Source organism: Takifugu rubripes, chromosome 9 (assembly GCF_901000725.2).
Source record: "Takifugu rubripes chromosome 9, fTakRub1.2, whole genome shotgun sequence".
Taxonomy (NCBI): Eukaryota; Metazoa; Chordata; class Actinopteri; order Tetraodontiformes; family Tetraodontidae; genus Takifugu; species Takifugu rubripes.
Genome location: NC_042293.1, coordinates 10,004,300 through 10,020,974, shown reverse-complemented (window position 1 = coordinate 10,020,974; position 16,675 = coordinate 10,004,300). Strand labels below are relative to the sequence as shown.

General features: G+C 46.0%; 1 protein-coding gene across 3 annotated transcripts; it reads right to left on the bottom strand.

Annotated features, from left to right (window-relative positions):
* Positions 1-4,764: 4,764 nt before the first annotated feature.
* On the bottom strand, positions 4,765-16,466 carry dapk2b (death-associated protein kinase 2b). 3 transcript variants are annotated; one of them, XM_029841184.1, is made up of 12 exons: positions 16,324-16,464; positions 15,811-15,946; positions 11,513-11,734; positions 10,364-10,502; positions 9,415-9,544; positions 9,289-9,337; positions 9,177-9,203; positions 8,930-9,082; positions 8,647-8,692; positions 5,995-6,084; positions 5,832-5,909; positions 4,765-5,552 (listed from the first exon to the last, which is right to left on the bottom strand). In XM_029841184.1, the coding sequence occupies exons 2-12, from the start codon at positions 15,891-15,893 to the stop codon at positions 5,478-5,480; spliced, it is 1,092 nt and encodes a 363-aa protein (XP_029697044.1). In that variant the 5' UTR covers positions 15,894-15,946; positions 16,324-16,464; the 3' UTR covers positions 4,765-5,477. The 3 variants fall into 3 exon arrangements, with proteins under 3 accessions (XP_029697044.1, XP_029697043.1, XP_029697042.1); XM_029841183.1 differs by lacking the exons at positions 4,765-5,552; positions 5,832-5,909; positions 5,995-6,084 and adding an exon at positions 6,091-7,664 and having other exon boundaries at positions 15,811-15,949; positions 16,324-16,466; XM_029841182.1 differs by lacking the exons at positions 4,765-5,552; positions 5,832-5,909; positions 5,995-6,084 and adding an exon at positions 6,091-7,664 and having other exon boundaries at positions 16,324-16,465.
* Positions 16,467-16,675: the final 209 nt, after the last annotated feature.

Below are 16,675 nucleotides of genomic sequence, written 5' to 3'. Positions count from 1 at the left end.
AGTGCAGAAAATAATGAAAAAGTGCCATAAAAGACCCCATTGTGATAATTGGATTCTTATTTTCTCCAGTAGTGACCGTATAAACAGCCGCATTTATCCACAATATGACTTCAAATATCAGAGGTTGTGTTTTGCTGGTGCGACTTTTTATTGGCCCCCATTGTGTGTGCGCAAGATCGCAAAGGCCAGTTATTATTGGAGATGCAGAGATGAGAGCGCTTTGTTGCATTCAAAGGCGAGTGGGAGAGCACAGAGAAAGGAGGTGGGCAGCAGGCTGACATTTCCATTTTCAAAAAGAAACAAAGAAAAAAGGTGCTGGAGTTTTGTATTTGTTTTTTAAAGAAAGAAAAAAAGTGGGGGCTTCGTTCAAACCCGCAGGCGTTTGATTGTAAATGGCTGCTGATTTGGCCTCCAGCAGAGCGCGGTGGTGTCGATCCGGAGCCGTGCGGCTGCTCCTCTGTGCGGTTATTCCAGGGAGCCGTATCTATGTAATCTGTGCGCGCGTATTTTTAGTGCACATTTGGAAACGCGACAAAAGGGACACGTGACCAAGGCCTAATTTTTTGTCCGCTGAAATTGGCAGATGTGAATCTGAATTATTCAAAAAAACTGCATCCTAAAAGTGAAACCAAACCTCCTCACACGCGGAGGGATTCAGGCCGCAGCATTATCCGGCGGTATAAAAGGCGTTAACACACTCAGTCATGCTGTGATCAAGAACTGAGTCTCCATTAGTGACCAGTGGCTTTGCAGCGGCCATTATTCCCTAGTCAGCCCAATCGTCTCACGCACCAGGTGCGCGTTCATAGTGTATTGGCCAAGTTGGTGCCACCAACGGTCACTGCAGCCTGATGTGAAATCAAGGCCGACCGGATCACTAATCCAGTGCGTCGCCGCTGCAGAGCGCCCATCAAGTCTTATTTAGCTATCGAGGATCCCCCTCAACGCTGGAAGGAAGCAAGAGAAGCAGGTTGGCTCTGGTATTACGCAAGTCCTCCTCCTGCACCTTCTGTTCCGATCCGTGCGCATTAAGGAAGGGGCTCATTATGTTGTCACGAAGTGCGGAGCAGACTTATTCACAGCCCGCAGAGATAATGGTCTCATCTGTCAGAGGAGCGAGCACCTTTAATTAAGAGGCCCCGCGAACTCAAAATAACCTCGACTCAATTATGAGAAGAGCAGGTGGAGAGCCGAGACTGCCGCTCCTCTGCTCCTCACCGGGGACGCACTGGAAACACTGGGGAGGTCACTGTTGTTATTAGTATTACCGTTTTCAACCACCCCCCACACACACACACATACAACAGATTAAATGGCAAAAGGATGTGTGTTTTATTAACTATTTATAGACTGATTCCCCCGGATATAGATGCCATCGAATCGATTCTGTGTGATATACAGCTGCTTCCTCCTGTTATTGCAAAGGGAATATTCTGGTCTCCATGGCCACTGACGGTGACCTATGCAATTCAGTATAGTGCCATTGATTTGTCCATCTCCAATAGGTAATCCTCTGAGAACAGCGGCTCTGGTTCTGCAGGGTTTCTCTCCTCTCCTCAATGAGTTAAAAGTGAACAGAAGGTTGTTCTTATTTTTATTTTTTTTATTTTTATTTTTTAAAGGCACTAGTTATGCATGTCAAACAGAAATCCAGGAGTGTCGTCACACAATGGCGCATTTCAGTCTGCAGGCAGCTTCCATCGATTAAACATCACCACCGACACGGGCGAGCTGAAGGTTTGTTTGTGTGTGTGGGGGGTACGAGGCCTCAGAGACCAATTATGCGAGTGAGGCATCATCGTGCTCTTGCACCACAACCATCCACACGCTGCCTGATAATTAGCCGCACTTGCCTTCATCTTTGTGGCAGCCGAAATCCTGTATGACACTCAAATGCATGGGGGGGCTCTGCCTGTGCCTCCTCTGGCTGAGCCCAACTGGAGCTGGTCTGTCAGCACACTCTGAGAGTGGCATGATTCAATTTGGATGAGAAGGCCAGCCAATCAAATCTCAGGCTTATGCCTCTCTGTATAACTTAGCAACACTTAGCAACATCTCATCGTGCGGGTTCCTTCAGCACGGGCTCAGAGTTCTGTTCAAGAAAAACGGTGCCTAAATATGGCCGCCCTTCATTAAGCCTCATTTCCAATAATACGGGTCAGGCTGTTCTCTTGTAGATGTGAATAATAGAAGCGGCCTTCTGGAACTCATTTCCACCGAGCAATCTTCGGGCTCAACTATGGCTTAATGATCACACAGATAAAGCGAGAGGCTGGCATCCATCATTAAAATCCCGAGGTTCTGCCGCCACGGCCGCTGCGTCAGAGCTGCTGGCAGCTTTGTTCGCTTGACACATAGCCCCATGGGAAATTGAAAAAACAAAGAAAAACAAACCAATAATCTGCAGCTGAAAAGATCATACACAAAATATCTCCCCCAGCAGGATTTCTTATGAAAATAATTTCTCAATTCACACAAAAAAAAACCTTTTATGTCACCTAAATTTGTGCATTTTGTTTTTTTCATCACACCAGACACCTGTTTTGTATATTTTAATATACTGTATCCTTTAGAAGTCAAGAGTTTGTTTTTGTTCATCACGATTTAAAGTTACATCTTGTACCGCTAGATGGCAGCATTGTAACAGGAATAATAAAAAGCCAGTTTCTTTAGTTGTAACACCTCAGTGATATCATTTAAAACTCACGTATTTCGTCATGATTACTCACCATATCAGATAGCTTTAGGGTGCTTCACACTTTAATTTTACAGTTACATTCTCCTTTAGGAGTATCACTGTCTGAAAGTAGCACATCACGTTACATTTAGGAGCATGGCCTCCTGACACATCCCTGAGTCATGAAACCACCTCAGAAGCCTCCTTTACCTCTTTCAACAAAGAGTTGGGGTTTGGGTTGCACATGCTGATTGACAGCAGCTCCCCTTTTTCATCATCCCTCCACTGGTGCGCAGGAATCTCATGATCCCATGACCATGTCGCTGGTCGACCGCAGAGCTGATCCCAGCGCACCAGCTGTGGCTGTGACACACGAGAAGCTTCAGATCAGACCGTCATAACTTCCCGGCGGGCACTCTCCCTTCACTCTCGGCCAATGACAAAGCTACAAAGTGGCAGGGGCTTACGTTTCATTGAGACATGGCTGAAATATTTACAGTCACCCGCCTGGAGATAGATTATCTCATCTTGTGCCAGTAACTCACAGGTTTGTCATTTGTGCTGCAGAATCCCTGCATGTGCATGCTTTAATAAGGACATCCGAGGACCCCCGTACATGAGATCATCTATAGGACTCACTTATTGTAGTTTTGATAATCTCTGCAGTTTTCTCTCCCCTTTTATTATGAGAACATCCAGATAGAATGAAAAGAGTTTTAATTCACCGACCTTCCAAAGGTTAAAATGTCAGTTTAAGTAGGCTACCGATCAACCTCGAGTAACTTTGTTAATAAAGTTGCACGTTCGTTCCAGTGCCTTTGGCTAAAAGCTGCTGCTGTTCTCACTGGAACGCTCAGCACGCGCTTCCTGTCTGTCAGGGAGCTGACTTTAAAATACTGATGCTGGTTCGTGGAGCCCTGAGTGGATTAGAGCTAAAATACACGGCTGACCTTCGGCTGCTGTACGAAGTCACTGGGTCAGATCAGTTCTGTGTCCCCAGAACCAGGACCAGACTCACATGAGGAGCTGCACATATCCTGGTTCTACAGCCCGATGAACGCATCCATGAACCAAACCTCCGTTGTTTACATGTGTCTGGAAAAAACTCAGGTTCTCAAACGTGCTAACGGGTCTAAGACTGACCCACTTGTCGGCTGCTCTCCTACCGTCTGCGTGGACCTGGCCCACATTGTGTCCCTGCCAGAACGTGATTGAGCTCAGGTCGCAGGTCATTACTAATGAGAGGCTGAATCTGTGGGAAACGCAGGGCCACAATGAACACGTTCATAGATAACTTACATGTCAGGCCGTCCGCTCCACATCTAAGGAGGCGCTCTCATTTTTACTGACTTTACACAACCGACAGCCAAGGCGACTGTGTTCTTCATCGCTTTTATTGAACAAAACCTCAGTTTACAGCTCTGAACGAGATTAAGAAGCAAAAAAGCTCTTTTCTTGACCTCAGATATGCTCAAATAAGACAAAATATACATCTGCATGATAAATACACCAATATTTCACAGAAAGACAAGCAGCTCTGCGATCTTTCACTTTTACAGTCTGCAAAAATTATTTATATTAGTCTTTATCTGTGCACACACAGAAATAAACAGTTACAGTTGAATGTGTGATAAATACAGGAAGCATGCAGCTCTGGGTCATTTGCAGGAATAAATGGTTTTGCAGCGCCCACATCAGGGTCTGTGTGGGTGCAGCCGTCGCGCGTTTGGTGGAAGGACGCTGGCCAGAGCTGCATGCACAATAATTACTTTAGGAGTCTGCACTGTCCAAAACAACAAAGAGACTCTGATAAATACTGGACGATCACGCATCAGTAAAAGCACACATTCCACTGCATCACCATGGCAACTCCAGTTACCACCAGATGAATGCCAGCCTGTGGCTCCATTAAGTCAATTGTTTGATGTTAAAACAGTTTAAGTTGACTGATCGGGTTCTTTTTCGCATCTTGTGCAAACCAAAGCAAACATGTTTGGATGAGCTGACCCTTTTCCCGATATGTGAGATATGAGACTAAAGTACATTTTAATGGACAAGATTGTGAGTTTTACTGAAATAACTGTCAGTTTTTAGTCTATAACATTACGGAGATCTTTATTTTTTAGTTGCGTAAGGATTTCAACTGCATCTAGCATCAAAATTTTTTTTTGTATTTTTCTGTCCAAATTAGTGTAAGTTTAGTATGAGGTGGTGTCCATGTGTGGGGACAGATGGAATCCTTGTTCTCACTTATGTTACCTTGCATAGTAAACAATTGCAGGTTCTCTCCTCCATGTTATTTCTCAGATTTATGTTGACACGACTACATTCAAATGCATTTCCTGTGAGGTTACATCCTGTGAGGAAAACAGTATTTCAATATTTTATTTTAGGTAACAATAACATTCACACCAATGTTCTACAGAATGGAGAACAGCATGTAAACATTTGGTTATGAACAAAACCGCAGCCTGGACAGTTAAAAATAGGTTTCAGGTGTTAAAGAGAATTACCAAGAGTTGTGTTTAAGACTGTAGATACCAGCTGCCTACAGAGAACAGTCCTGTGTTTATCCACAGTTCACTTCCTGTCAGAGACAGTCCAGGTTCCGTTTCCTCACGTGAGAAAAATCACACAACTTCATTTTAGAAATGTTCTGCTGCTTCCCAGTGACCAACTGAGCATGCAGCCTTAACAGCAGGCATTTAAAGGTACATAGGATTTCTGGCTGGTGTGTGTGGGGGGGGAAGTGCCGAGTCACTTTGTGCAACCGCAGCTTTGTTGACACACTTGTTGGCTCTCAGGAAGTGCTGCTTCTCTTCCTGGTCCTCGGCCTCCTCAGAGTCTCTTCTTCTTGGTCGCTTTCACAGTCCCTCTGAAATAACCAACGCATTTTGGTGGTTAATGTGGGGGAAATTAGATGGATTTCTTTTGAGATAAAAAGGGAATTTGCTAACGTTAGGAGGTGCAACATGTGGTGGAGAATAAACAGACCACCTATAAATAGTTAATTTGTGACCAGTCTGCGACCTTTGAGCAGATTTTATTAGGACAAGCCGGTCGTTTCAGTCCTTCATAAGCTCATTCCATTCTTTCTGCACACACAACACGCAGCAAATCTATAGTTGATAATCCAGATTGAAACAACTCTTACCTCACTCTGAGGGAGCTTGTGTCCCTTCTTCATGATCCGTGTCAGATGGTTGCACAGAGCGACAATTCTGAATGAGAGCTGTTGGTCACAAGAAAAACAAGAGAAAGAAATGAGCCCCTGCAAATTTTAAAGAAGAGCGGCAAAAGGCCCTCCCGCGCTTTACCTTCCACCTGCGTCTGGCGTACTGCCTCCTAAAGTTCTCCAGGTTGACCACCGACAGCCTCTTGACCATGGCTTGTCTGGGATTCAGAGGCTGCAGACACACGAGGGAAGAGACAGCAGAGCAACGATCTGTCGTATTAAGGTGAAATATTCAAACCAGGTCAGAAATAAGCTATAAGCAGCAGACACGATGGGAAATTAGCGTTTATTTCAGTGTTTAGCTGGTGGAAACAGTCAAAATGCAGATAAACATGTATTTGTTTGTATGGATGAATGTTAAAACCTGATATAAAAGTGACATGAGCAGATTTAAGCAGGTGATTTTATTTGATTTTTTTTTTTTAAATGTGTTTGTTGGCTGATAGAAGATGCCCACGAAAGAAAATGTTTAAAGAGGCATAAATAAATAAATTCACTTTGTTGTAAGGCATATAAAAATAGAGTGGAATGGAGGAATAAATCAATAAAATGGTGAAGGTTTTTTCTCTTCTTATACAGTACAAACACCAACATTTACTGGGTGCCAGAAAATAACATCATAGGGACTTTAGCAGGCAGGAACAGTGTGCAAATAAATGTATTTCAAAAATGAGTCTATTAATGTTACTTCAGTCTGAAAATGATCCTATAATTGAATCATAATTATTCTTCTGAAAGAAATAACTCAACGTTTATGGGAATTTGCTTTCTGAAGCCAACAAAAGCTAATACGTCATCGATGAAAATAAAATAAAACAAAATCTTTCATGCAGCTTGTAAAAAACAACAACCCCCCCCCCCCCACAATTTAACATGATTTAAAAGTGCAGGTCGATTTTTTTCTAGCTTTCCTTCCATTTCTCTTCTTTGTGCCTAGCTAAGCTAACCACCATCATAAATAAATGTGGGATCTAATAAATTAACCCGTCGAGCCATTCGCCCATCTTCTGTGCATTTGTTTTCCTTTTGCTTAATTAGAATAATATGAATTCAGACCAATAAAGAAAAAAAATCTTGTTGAATTCGAGAAGCCTGGAAGGCCGCTTGTCAGCCGGTCTGTTAGCCTGATTCTGTGAGCTTCTGCTTTGCTTCAGGACGTAGTTCCCTTCTGCAGGAGTGACGCAGTAGCTCCGCCAGTGCCTGCTTCACGTCCGTATTCAGGCCGCCGCCAAGGACGGCGCCGCTTCTCTCTGGGTGCAGAGAGCTCATCACCTCCTGCAGCCACTGCAGCTCTGAGTTCAGCTCCTGCCTGAGAGAGTCCAGCTGACGCTGCCTCTGGCTGTACGCGCCGCTGATGCTGCCCAGGCCAGCGTCTACGTCCTGCAGGTCCTCCTGGAGCTGCCTCCTCTGGGCCTCTACTTTACGAAACTCATAGCGGACCTGTGACAGATGCTTCCGGGCGCTCTCGCTCTCCTCCTTGTACCAGGCCTCTTTGCCAGTGTAGATGGACACCAGGGCTTCCATATCACCCTGCAGAGTGCGATGGGCTTCTGCCACTTCGGAGATTCCCACCTCCAACAGGCTGACATCCTCCACCACGTGAGCAAAGAGCTCAAAGTTGGCGTACGTGTTGTTCTGAGGCATGCTGGAGAGGGACTGAATGGTGTACTCCTTCAGGCGCTTGGTCTTCAGCGGCTCCCCTTTCTTCTCTGCATCAGCGGGGGCACTATTCTCTTCAACGGGCCCGCGGGACTTCAGACAGAAGGGTGGAGGGACACACAAACTGAGTGAGAGGTCTCGTTGTTGCACCTTTGCAAACACACACGGAGGCGAAACCTCCGACACATGTGGTGCTGTAGGATTAGTGCGTGACCCTGGAAGCCATAGCAGGTAAGAGCACCAAAAACAAAGGACATTCCAGCGGAGTGTGTTATGTTTCCTGGCCTCATGCTCTATTCCAAACAGGATGAAGCGTCCGCATCACAATAACACACACATGCACAAGCCTGCAAAAGGAAATCTGATGGCCTTGGAACGGAACCTCTCCACATTGCTCATGAATATATGCTGAATGTTTACTCCAGTGAAAATGGCCAGTTTAGTTTTGACTTTCTTAATAGAAATTTGATTCGACCCGTCTTGATTGACCCGTCTTAGATTAGTCCACAAGTGGCAAGAAATAAAGCAGAAATGAGGAAATGTGCTCAGAGGAGCCGACTGATGAGGGTTGGTCTGCGTGGAGTCTGGTCATGGTCTGTAAGGCAGGGATCTGTCCGGGGTCTATGACTGCGGGACCCCTACTGGTCTCAAGCTCTCAATAATCACCTTCTCATTTGACTCCCCTTCTCATCCCCTTCCCCCTGATTTATGAGGGGTAACAGCACTGAGTCACCTTTCACCTGCACCGTTAAATGTTGGAGTCAATATCTTCAGCAAGAGCAGATTTTCGCGATAAAAAAGGAATTTTCAGACTGTAAACTGTTCAGGCGTGACACTCCCAGTGAGACGGGTGTGGTGCTTTTATAAACACGCTATACTGTAACTGCGACAGGGGACGTTCCAGCTAACCAGATCGTTCCTCAGGCGAGTTAGTGGGTGATTTTGGCACCATTGGATGAATGATTTCCCTCCAGTAAAACCGTTACCTTTGACATGAATGGTTACGTGGATTCTGGGTGGGATCCGACATGTGAAAAGAGGGAAACAAACATGCTGTAATTGGCACCGATCATACCTTAATCCAGGGATGGTTGAGGGCCTCCTGAATGCTCATTCGTTTTCTGTGGGGATCAAAGAGAAAGCACAGCTGAATAAACACAAAACGGGGTGAAACTTTCACGCGTTTCAGTGTGAATCTCTGCGGAATACACTCGCAACCAGGACAACGTTCACAGGAATGGAGGCGGAATTAAATGGAAACACATGCAAAGAACAGCGAGCAGAAAAGAAACTGTTGCACGTCTCTCCAGGAAGAAGTACCATGAACAACTAATCCAAAATACAGGCAAAGTTTTCACCTCCTGTCCTTCTCCAGGAGCTGGCTGATGAAACTCTTGGCCAACTCGCTTGTGTTACTGAAGAACTCCTCGTCGAAGTTGTAGTTCATGGCCGAGACGTTCCCAAGAGTTTCCTGTTTGGACTCGCCGAGGAACGGTGAGGCTCCGCTCAGACTGCAAGAACAACACGTAACAACCTCACCCTCACGTCTGACAACCTCTCTGCAGAAACTCAGAGTTAACTCAGTTAAAAGGTCGGACGACTTACAGGATATACGTGATGACCCCGATGCTCCTGTGGAGAAGAAAAAGGTCACATGGTTAATCCAGACCAACGTGCTGCAGAGGCAGAAGAGTCAGAGGCAATTAAAAGCTCTTACCACATGTCTGCCTCCAAGCCCAGTGGCTCATAGTTGACTATCTCCGGAGCTGAAAATAGACCACACACGCACGACTTCGTCACACACCCCAATGCCACCTTCCTCCAATTATTATCAGACACTTACCCACGAATTCAGGGGTCCCGAAGATATTTTTGAATTCAACGCCAGCCTCGATTTTGTGCGCCAGGCCAAAGTCTATGAGTTTGATGTGGGGCAGGGGGACGTTCCTGTCCAGGAGCATGATGTTTTCAGGCTAGAGAAGGAGACGGAGGAAACGGATCTGTCACAACACCTCTGCTGACACCAACAATGGGGGCGATGAGCAAGGGCGTGTTACCTGTGAACGCCGCTAAAGCCGCCTTTTGTGCAAGCATCAAAGGGAAATGGCAGGAGTTAGAGTCAGAAAGAAGTCCTACGTGTTAGTATAGAGTATGAATTCATCAGCGAATATAAGATTTACCTAAAGAAAGAATTCTGGATTTCGCAAGACTGCGTTGATCAGTCAAAAAGTCAAAAAGTGCACATCTGATCACAAAAAGGAGTGCTTCCAGATTCCTGAAGGAGCATCAATCAAATCCTCTGACGTACAACCATCTGCTCGCTAATTTTCATAAGAATCTGTCCAGAACTTTTTGAGATAAGAGACAGATCCCACGCCAGTGAAAACACACCCTCTTCAGCAAAGGTTAAAAAAAATACACTAAAGTATTATTTTTGTTTCCAGTTATCTAAGATTCATACCTCTGTCGGGGTTTTTTTTTTAAAAATGTCTACTTCACCTACGCAACCAAGATAATAAATGTACCCAAACTGGATGGATTTGGTTTCAAACAAAACAAAGCAAAAGCAAGACGAGTTAAGAGGCTCCACATTTGTAGAGACAGCAGCCGTCAAGTGTGATGTGCTGCTCTCTCAAAGTGGAAAGATAACCTCATGGTGTCTGTCTTGGGGGGAGGACTTAGCCACAAAAACAGGAAGGATGTGAGATAGCTAAACATGCGGTATGAATTTGACTGAGGACAGACGTGAGATCCTTTACTCAGTTTGATGCACGAGTCGCAGCACTTTGTACCTTTAGATCAAAATGTATGATCCTCTTGGAGTGAAGGTACTCGACCCCGTCCAGGATCTGTTTAATAAACTGAGTGGCCTCTTCTTCACTGAGAGACTCCTTCTGCGCCAGGAAATCAAAGAGTTCTCCACCAGACACCCTGCAAAACACACGCACACACACACACACACACACACACACACACACACACACACACAGAGGTTGCAACTCTAGATTTTGCCTCATGGTTTCCTTTCAAAAATAACCACTTTTTCAGCTCCATACTTTCTAAGATTTCTGATAGTTGAATTATATCATTTATCATCTTGAAATTGGTGAAAAAGATCATATCTATATCCTTTTTATATAATCCTGCCTTTAAAAAAGCATATTTTTTAAATGAGATCTCTGTGTCCTTTGCTGACTAAAGACTTCACTAATTTAGTGACAATAGCTGCACAACTTCATTGGTATCTTGCAAGAAAAGTTTCACTACCGTCCCTAAAACCAGCATTTATCCCACCAGAAGAGACCTTAATATTATAAACCTGCAGAATTGCCCTTATAATTCTGGCGTCAATTCAGTTTAGCAGTTTTAGAGCAGCTCAGTTCGTCTGTATGAGCTCTACTGAAAATGACCTGCAATAAACTGTGTTTCTGGTTGCCTTAGAAAAATCTCACGCCTCCCTCTGTGGCCGACCGCTCGAAAATGAACTCCTCAAAATATGCGGGGAAATTCTAATAAACGTCATTTGACCAGCTGGCGTGAACAGACGTAATGTTCTTAATTCAGATACAGAACAGAAAAGACAGGATGACACAGGCGGTGTCTTCCTGCCTAACAGGGACACTTTTAGCCAGTTAGCCCCTGCTTTGATTAAACCCCGCTCGCATTTAGTCCTAATTGTTTCTTTCGTGTTCCCAGGCACTCGCTGAACCCAGTCAGGGTCCCCCCGAGGGCCCCTTTCAGTCACAGGCCTTATTGACAGTGTCCGAGTCTTTGGCACACAGGATTCTGGCACACGAATTTCAGCAAACACAGGTTCAACAAACAGTCTGCGTGCAGCGGAATGAGCTCACAGATCAAAACAAGGACAGCAGTATTGATTCTGGTCGACATTTAACTGTGTCTGGTGTCATCGCATATTTTCAAATCCTCCTGCGACTCACAGCTCCAGGATGAGAATGACATCGGTTCGGTTTTCGAACACGTCGTGCAGGGCCACGATGTTGGGGTGCTGGATCTGCTGCAGGATGTCCACCTCCCGCTCGATCTCCTCTCTTTTCACGCCGCGTCGGCTGGCCCGGCTCTGCCGCTTCTTGATGAACTTGGCGGCGTATTCGATGCCCACGATCTTGTCCTTGCAGCGTTTGACGATCGCAAACTGGCCGCTGTGGACACAAATGGAGGAGACACGGGTTCAGGTCAGTATGGAAGTGGAGCACGTTCACTGTGGGAAATGAATCAAATCCGGCAAGTTGTGACAGGGAAATATTTCACCACCTTAAGTATCATTTCTTAAGACAGAGGGTGATTCCGAATAGTTACAAACAGGATGGAGCAAAGACACGTATCGTGGGAGGAAACCCTTTGTCAAAAGCATTTGAGATATTGAGGCGTAGTTCATAATTTCCCATTTCCCAGCCAGAGCACAATCCAATAGGACGGGAGTGAGGACAGGACAGCTGTCCTCCCACTCAAGGAGCCCCGCCAAATTTCTGGCAATCCTCAGAATGGAGCCTGATGAAAAAAAAAAGCTAAAACCTGAGAGTTGCAGCTCTCGGAGGGATATTCTCAATATTCTATTGTTTCTGCACCCCGAGTTCATAATTGTTTGAGCTACTCTGACACAATATAAGGATTTCATACATCCAGTGTACCGACGCAAAGGTTTCTGCTTCAGTCACTGAAACCATGGATGGAACCACGGAAGTGTTGGGGCCCAGTTGTAACATCAGCCATGACTCAGCCGGACATGCACGCTGCGCTCCGACCCGTCTGACCTGTGCATTCTGACACCGAAACGAGCCTCCCAGTCACTTTAGCCACTCGCCAGTCAGGAATGACACTTTTGAGCAACTAAACGGAACAAGAAAGAACGGCGACGTTCAGTCGTTAAACCCCTGATTTTATAACACAGATTCCTCGGCGTGTATTTTTAGACATTCCGAAAGAGCGCACTGAGAGGACGCTGATAATAATTGGCAGCCTTTTGACATGTTTTGGACATAAGTGTCCACACAGAGATCCCGGGGTGGCTGTGAGAGGCTGGACAATCTGCATCTGCTATCATCACACTGTCTGGTTGTCCAAGAATAGCCTGGCCCGTTCTCCATCGGTCCGCCCCTCCCCTGGAGGAGGAAAAGGCCCGCTGGGTCCAGAGGAGCGTGACATGGGGAAGGCCGCTGAGAGGAGCTGCTGCACAGCAGCAGTAATGGTGTTAAACACAACAGTTTAACACCATAAAAAGCCCGTCAGGCTTTAAACGGAGCGACCGTGTCTTTCACCGTGTTGACACGGAACTGTTGGGACACACCCTATCCCCTTTTTCCACAACTCAACAAACCTGTTACAGCTCTGCTGCACACATGGCTCAGCTGAGACCTTTGGTGGCTCGAGCAAAACAACAGTGCAACTGATCCGGAGGCGCATGTTCCTCTGAGGTCTGACCTTTAGTGGCGGCGAGGACCAAAGTGGTCGGAGGACTCGCAAAATTAGGCGATGGGCTGAAAGAATAATAATGTGTTAAGCCTCAAACTCGCTTTTTTGGGTTCCTCTGCATGTGTTTCTAATCAAAAGGAATGAGGTGATTTAATACCTCACACAGAGAAAAATAACAGAATCTCTGACCTCTGCAGAAGGTTGCAGGGGTTAATGTCAAGAGTCAATCCACAATTAAAAACAAGACGGGTGAGATGTGGGAGCGGGGCAGGAAGCACCAAATCCCAAATATTGTCTATTCTATTCAGAAGACATCCTGGTATTAAAGAAAGCAATCAGTCGTGAGCTCAGGTAGGGGGACACTTGACAGAACAAGCCTCGTGGATCCCAAGAGCAGGAATCGTCCCGTGGAAGACGCAAAGTGTCCTCGTTTGACAGTTGTGGCTCAAAAGTGAGAGTGGACAACTTACAGGTCCGGGTAAGTTCTCTGGTTATGAAGTGCGGAGAGATTATTGATGTTTGGGGGTGGTATTCTCCAACGGGCCAGACGTGCCGGCTGTCTTAGCTCTAAGCCGAGCCTGAAAGTACCATCTCCCTGCAGACCTTCTACATCCAACAGCTGAAGGTCATTAGCCACAGGCAAGGTTGGACAAGTATGACGAGTGCTTGGACAAGTGGCGCCGGCCCAATATTTAAACACATTTTTCAGCCATACCGTATAACCTCCAGGGTGATGTGACAGAGACATGCAGGTTCATGAGCGCTCGCCGCCCTTCTACAAGCTCCGCTAAACCAAATGACTCATCCCACGAAGACAAGCAAAAAAGAGTGAACATATATGTTTTTTTAAAGTTGCAAAAACAAAACGTGCGGAAACGACCTGCTAATGAAATCACGCTCAAGCCCTCATATGTTCAGGAATCACTTTGTTCTCATCAGCTTTGAAGCGGTGCCATTTGAACTCCGGCCCGAACAGAAACCCCAGGAATGTCCCAAGGGGCACCGCGGAGTTTCCTCACTGGATAAACACATTTTTCTCACCCACACCAGATGGAATGTCTATTACTCAGAGCTGACTTTACACATTCTTGTTCTCCTCTGCAGCTCTACTCCGCTACTGATACATCAAGCGTGCAGTTAATCCCTTCGGTGGAAGCAGCACCTGTCTGCTGCACGACTGTCGGCTCTTTTCACGTCAACGCATCTGCTGTACGAGGAGCCAGTTAGCCTTAAAAGAACGCTTTCAGGACGGCGCCTGACAGGAACTCCACACAGAAAGGTTCTTCCCGCACAGCCTGGTGGAGAAATAGGTCCCGGTTTGTCTTCGTCAGAATGCTGAAGCCTTGAGAATGTCCTCTGGTTGCGAATGCTTTCCCTTATATTGCATTTGACCCGGCGTACACCACAAGTTTAGATGGTGTGCGAGTGTTTAATTCTTACCCGCTGTGTCAGAGTCTGCAGCAGGAGGAAGTTTACAAGGCTTTTATTTTTGTTTAGCAATGCAAAGACAATGGCATTGCTTAATGATGACAGACAAAGATTAGCTTGAAGTTTTCCATGGCCTCTGTGTCACCGAATGTGGCAGCCAGTGTTGTATCATAAAACGTCTAGGGTGTTGCGTCCAAACACGGACAAGAAGGAATCTGGTGTTGATGGGCAGATTTCATACAGTTCATAACCCGTGCACCATCTCTTCCTTACCTCCTGGTGGTATTTTAAAACTAGAGTCGCAACAATCCTATGTGTGTGTGTGTGTGGGTGTGTGTTTGTTTTTCAGCCCATGTTGGTTCCTATGGGGGACTTCAGTCAACCAATTAACAATACTCCAAATGTATCATCATATTTAGGGGTTTAAGGGGTTATCTTAATGTCATAGTTTCAGTTGGGCACTAGCTGGCTCAAATAAGGATAAATTAAAGAAAGTGGAAAATAATAAGTAATTACATGTGTGTGTTTGTGTGCGTGTGTGTGTGTTGGGGTGGTGGCAGCTGTGGACAAATCCTACTGTATGCCATTATCAGCGTCATCGCTCAGGCGGTAAATCAGGTGCAGCTGTCACAGAACAAGTTGACATCTTCATAAAGTCGTCGAACACATTGTTCTACCATAAACTCTTGTGAAAAGACCACAACATGTGAGAGTAAATCTGTCAACAATGGCCCAGAACTCTGTTACAACCATCCAAGGCTGACAATAGTGAAACATCATCTGAACTCATATCTGATGCATTAAATCAACGGGTAAAAAGCTCCTTCCTGCAGATGTGTAAATGCATCTGTCTGTCCGGGTCCGGGTTCATCCTGCCGGTGAATCTCCAAGGAGCTGCAGGAAACGACCAGTCAATGACAGACATCGGCCATAGGTGGACCTGTAACGAAGGGCTCAGACGCGCTTCTCTTGAACCCTTTTGTGTAAAAAATGATTTGCAGCTTCCTCAAATCCATAGTCCGCCCAACCAACTTCCTTCAGCTTATTTCCCCTCCCAGGTTTCCTCGGCGTGCGCTGGCTAGCGTCTCTGAACAACCACCTTTCAGGAAGCAAACCACCACCAGCTCGGGCTGGGAGAACATGCAGAGTGCGTTCCGCTTTCAAACCCTATCTGCCACTTTCACAGGCGACCTGCTCACACGCTGCGACCCACCCGAGCACTAACCGGCCAGCTGTTGGAGAGCGCCTTTCACTCAGGGCTCAGGGCCGCCCGGAGAAGAGCTGAATCACACTCTGACTCATGTTAAAGCAGATGGAAAGTGGAATTCTGGAGCTGCTCCTGTCCACACTTGATTTAATCGCCTGGAATGACACTCACCTCCCCAGCACTTCCCCGATCTCGTAGAAATCCTCCACGTTTTGCTGCTTGAACGTTGCCATTCCAGGCCTCTTCATCGACATGGGTTATCTCCCCCGACGTGCAACGCTCAAGACTTTCCTCCACAAGTCCGACCCTGCTGATATAAAGAGGTATCCCTATTGATTTTCTGGAGCGATGGAAATGTTCACTGCATGTTTCAGCTTGCTGCAGAGCATTCCACCTCAGACTTGGACTTGACTTCCCTGTTCAGAGAACCACTGCAGGTCTGAGAGGGAAGAATGAAAAAATTCCAAATTGAACTGTATTAAGAACTGTGCCAGTCTGAAGTGTTTGCAGTGATTAGAGCCGGATTGAGGCAGGAAAAGGGGTAATTGGGGCAGAATATCTGACGTTGGCTCCTGTTTCGAAACATTACAAGTCTGGTGAAGCAAGTCTGGCAGCAGCACAAGCAGCCAACTGTTTTTACACCAAGAAATGAGCTTAAAACTAAGAGGAATATGACCGTCCTACCTTCAGTCAGATGTTCGACTTCTCCTACAGCCGCTGTGGTCTCCTCATGCTGCTACCTGAACTCTCCACTGTGTTCTGTCACTTGTTGCTGCACCATCAGGCTTTTGTGTGAGCACAAGTCCCTCCCACTGATGGCTCTGTTAGGAGAAAGATGACTGGTGCGTCTGCTCTCGAGCTGAGCGGTTGCTTTGAGGAACAGCCCTATTTCTTACTTTAAACCGTGGGAATTATGTCTAAATGTATTTTCTGGGACTCTGGTATCTTATATTTCCTAATGTGCATTCAAGGTTGACAACAAACGATCATGAAAGTAAATAAATATCAGCATTTTCTCCAATATTAAGGCAGTTTG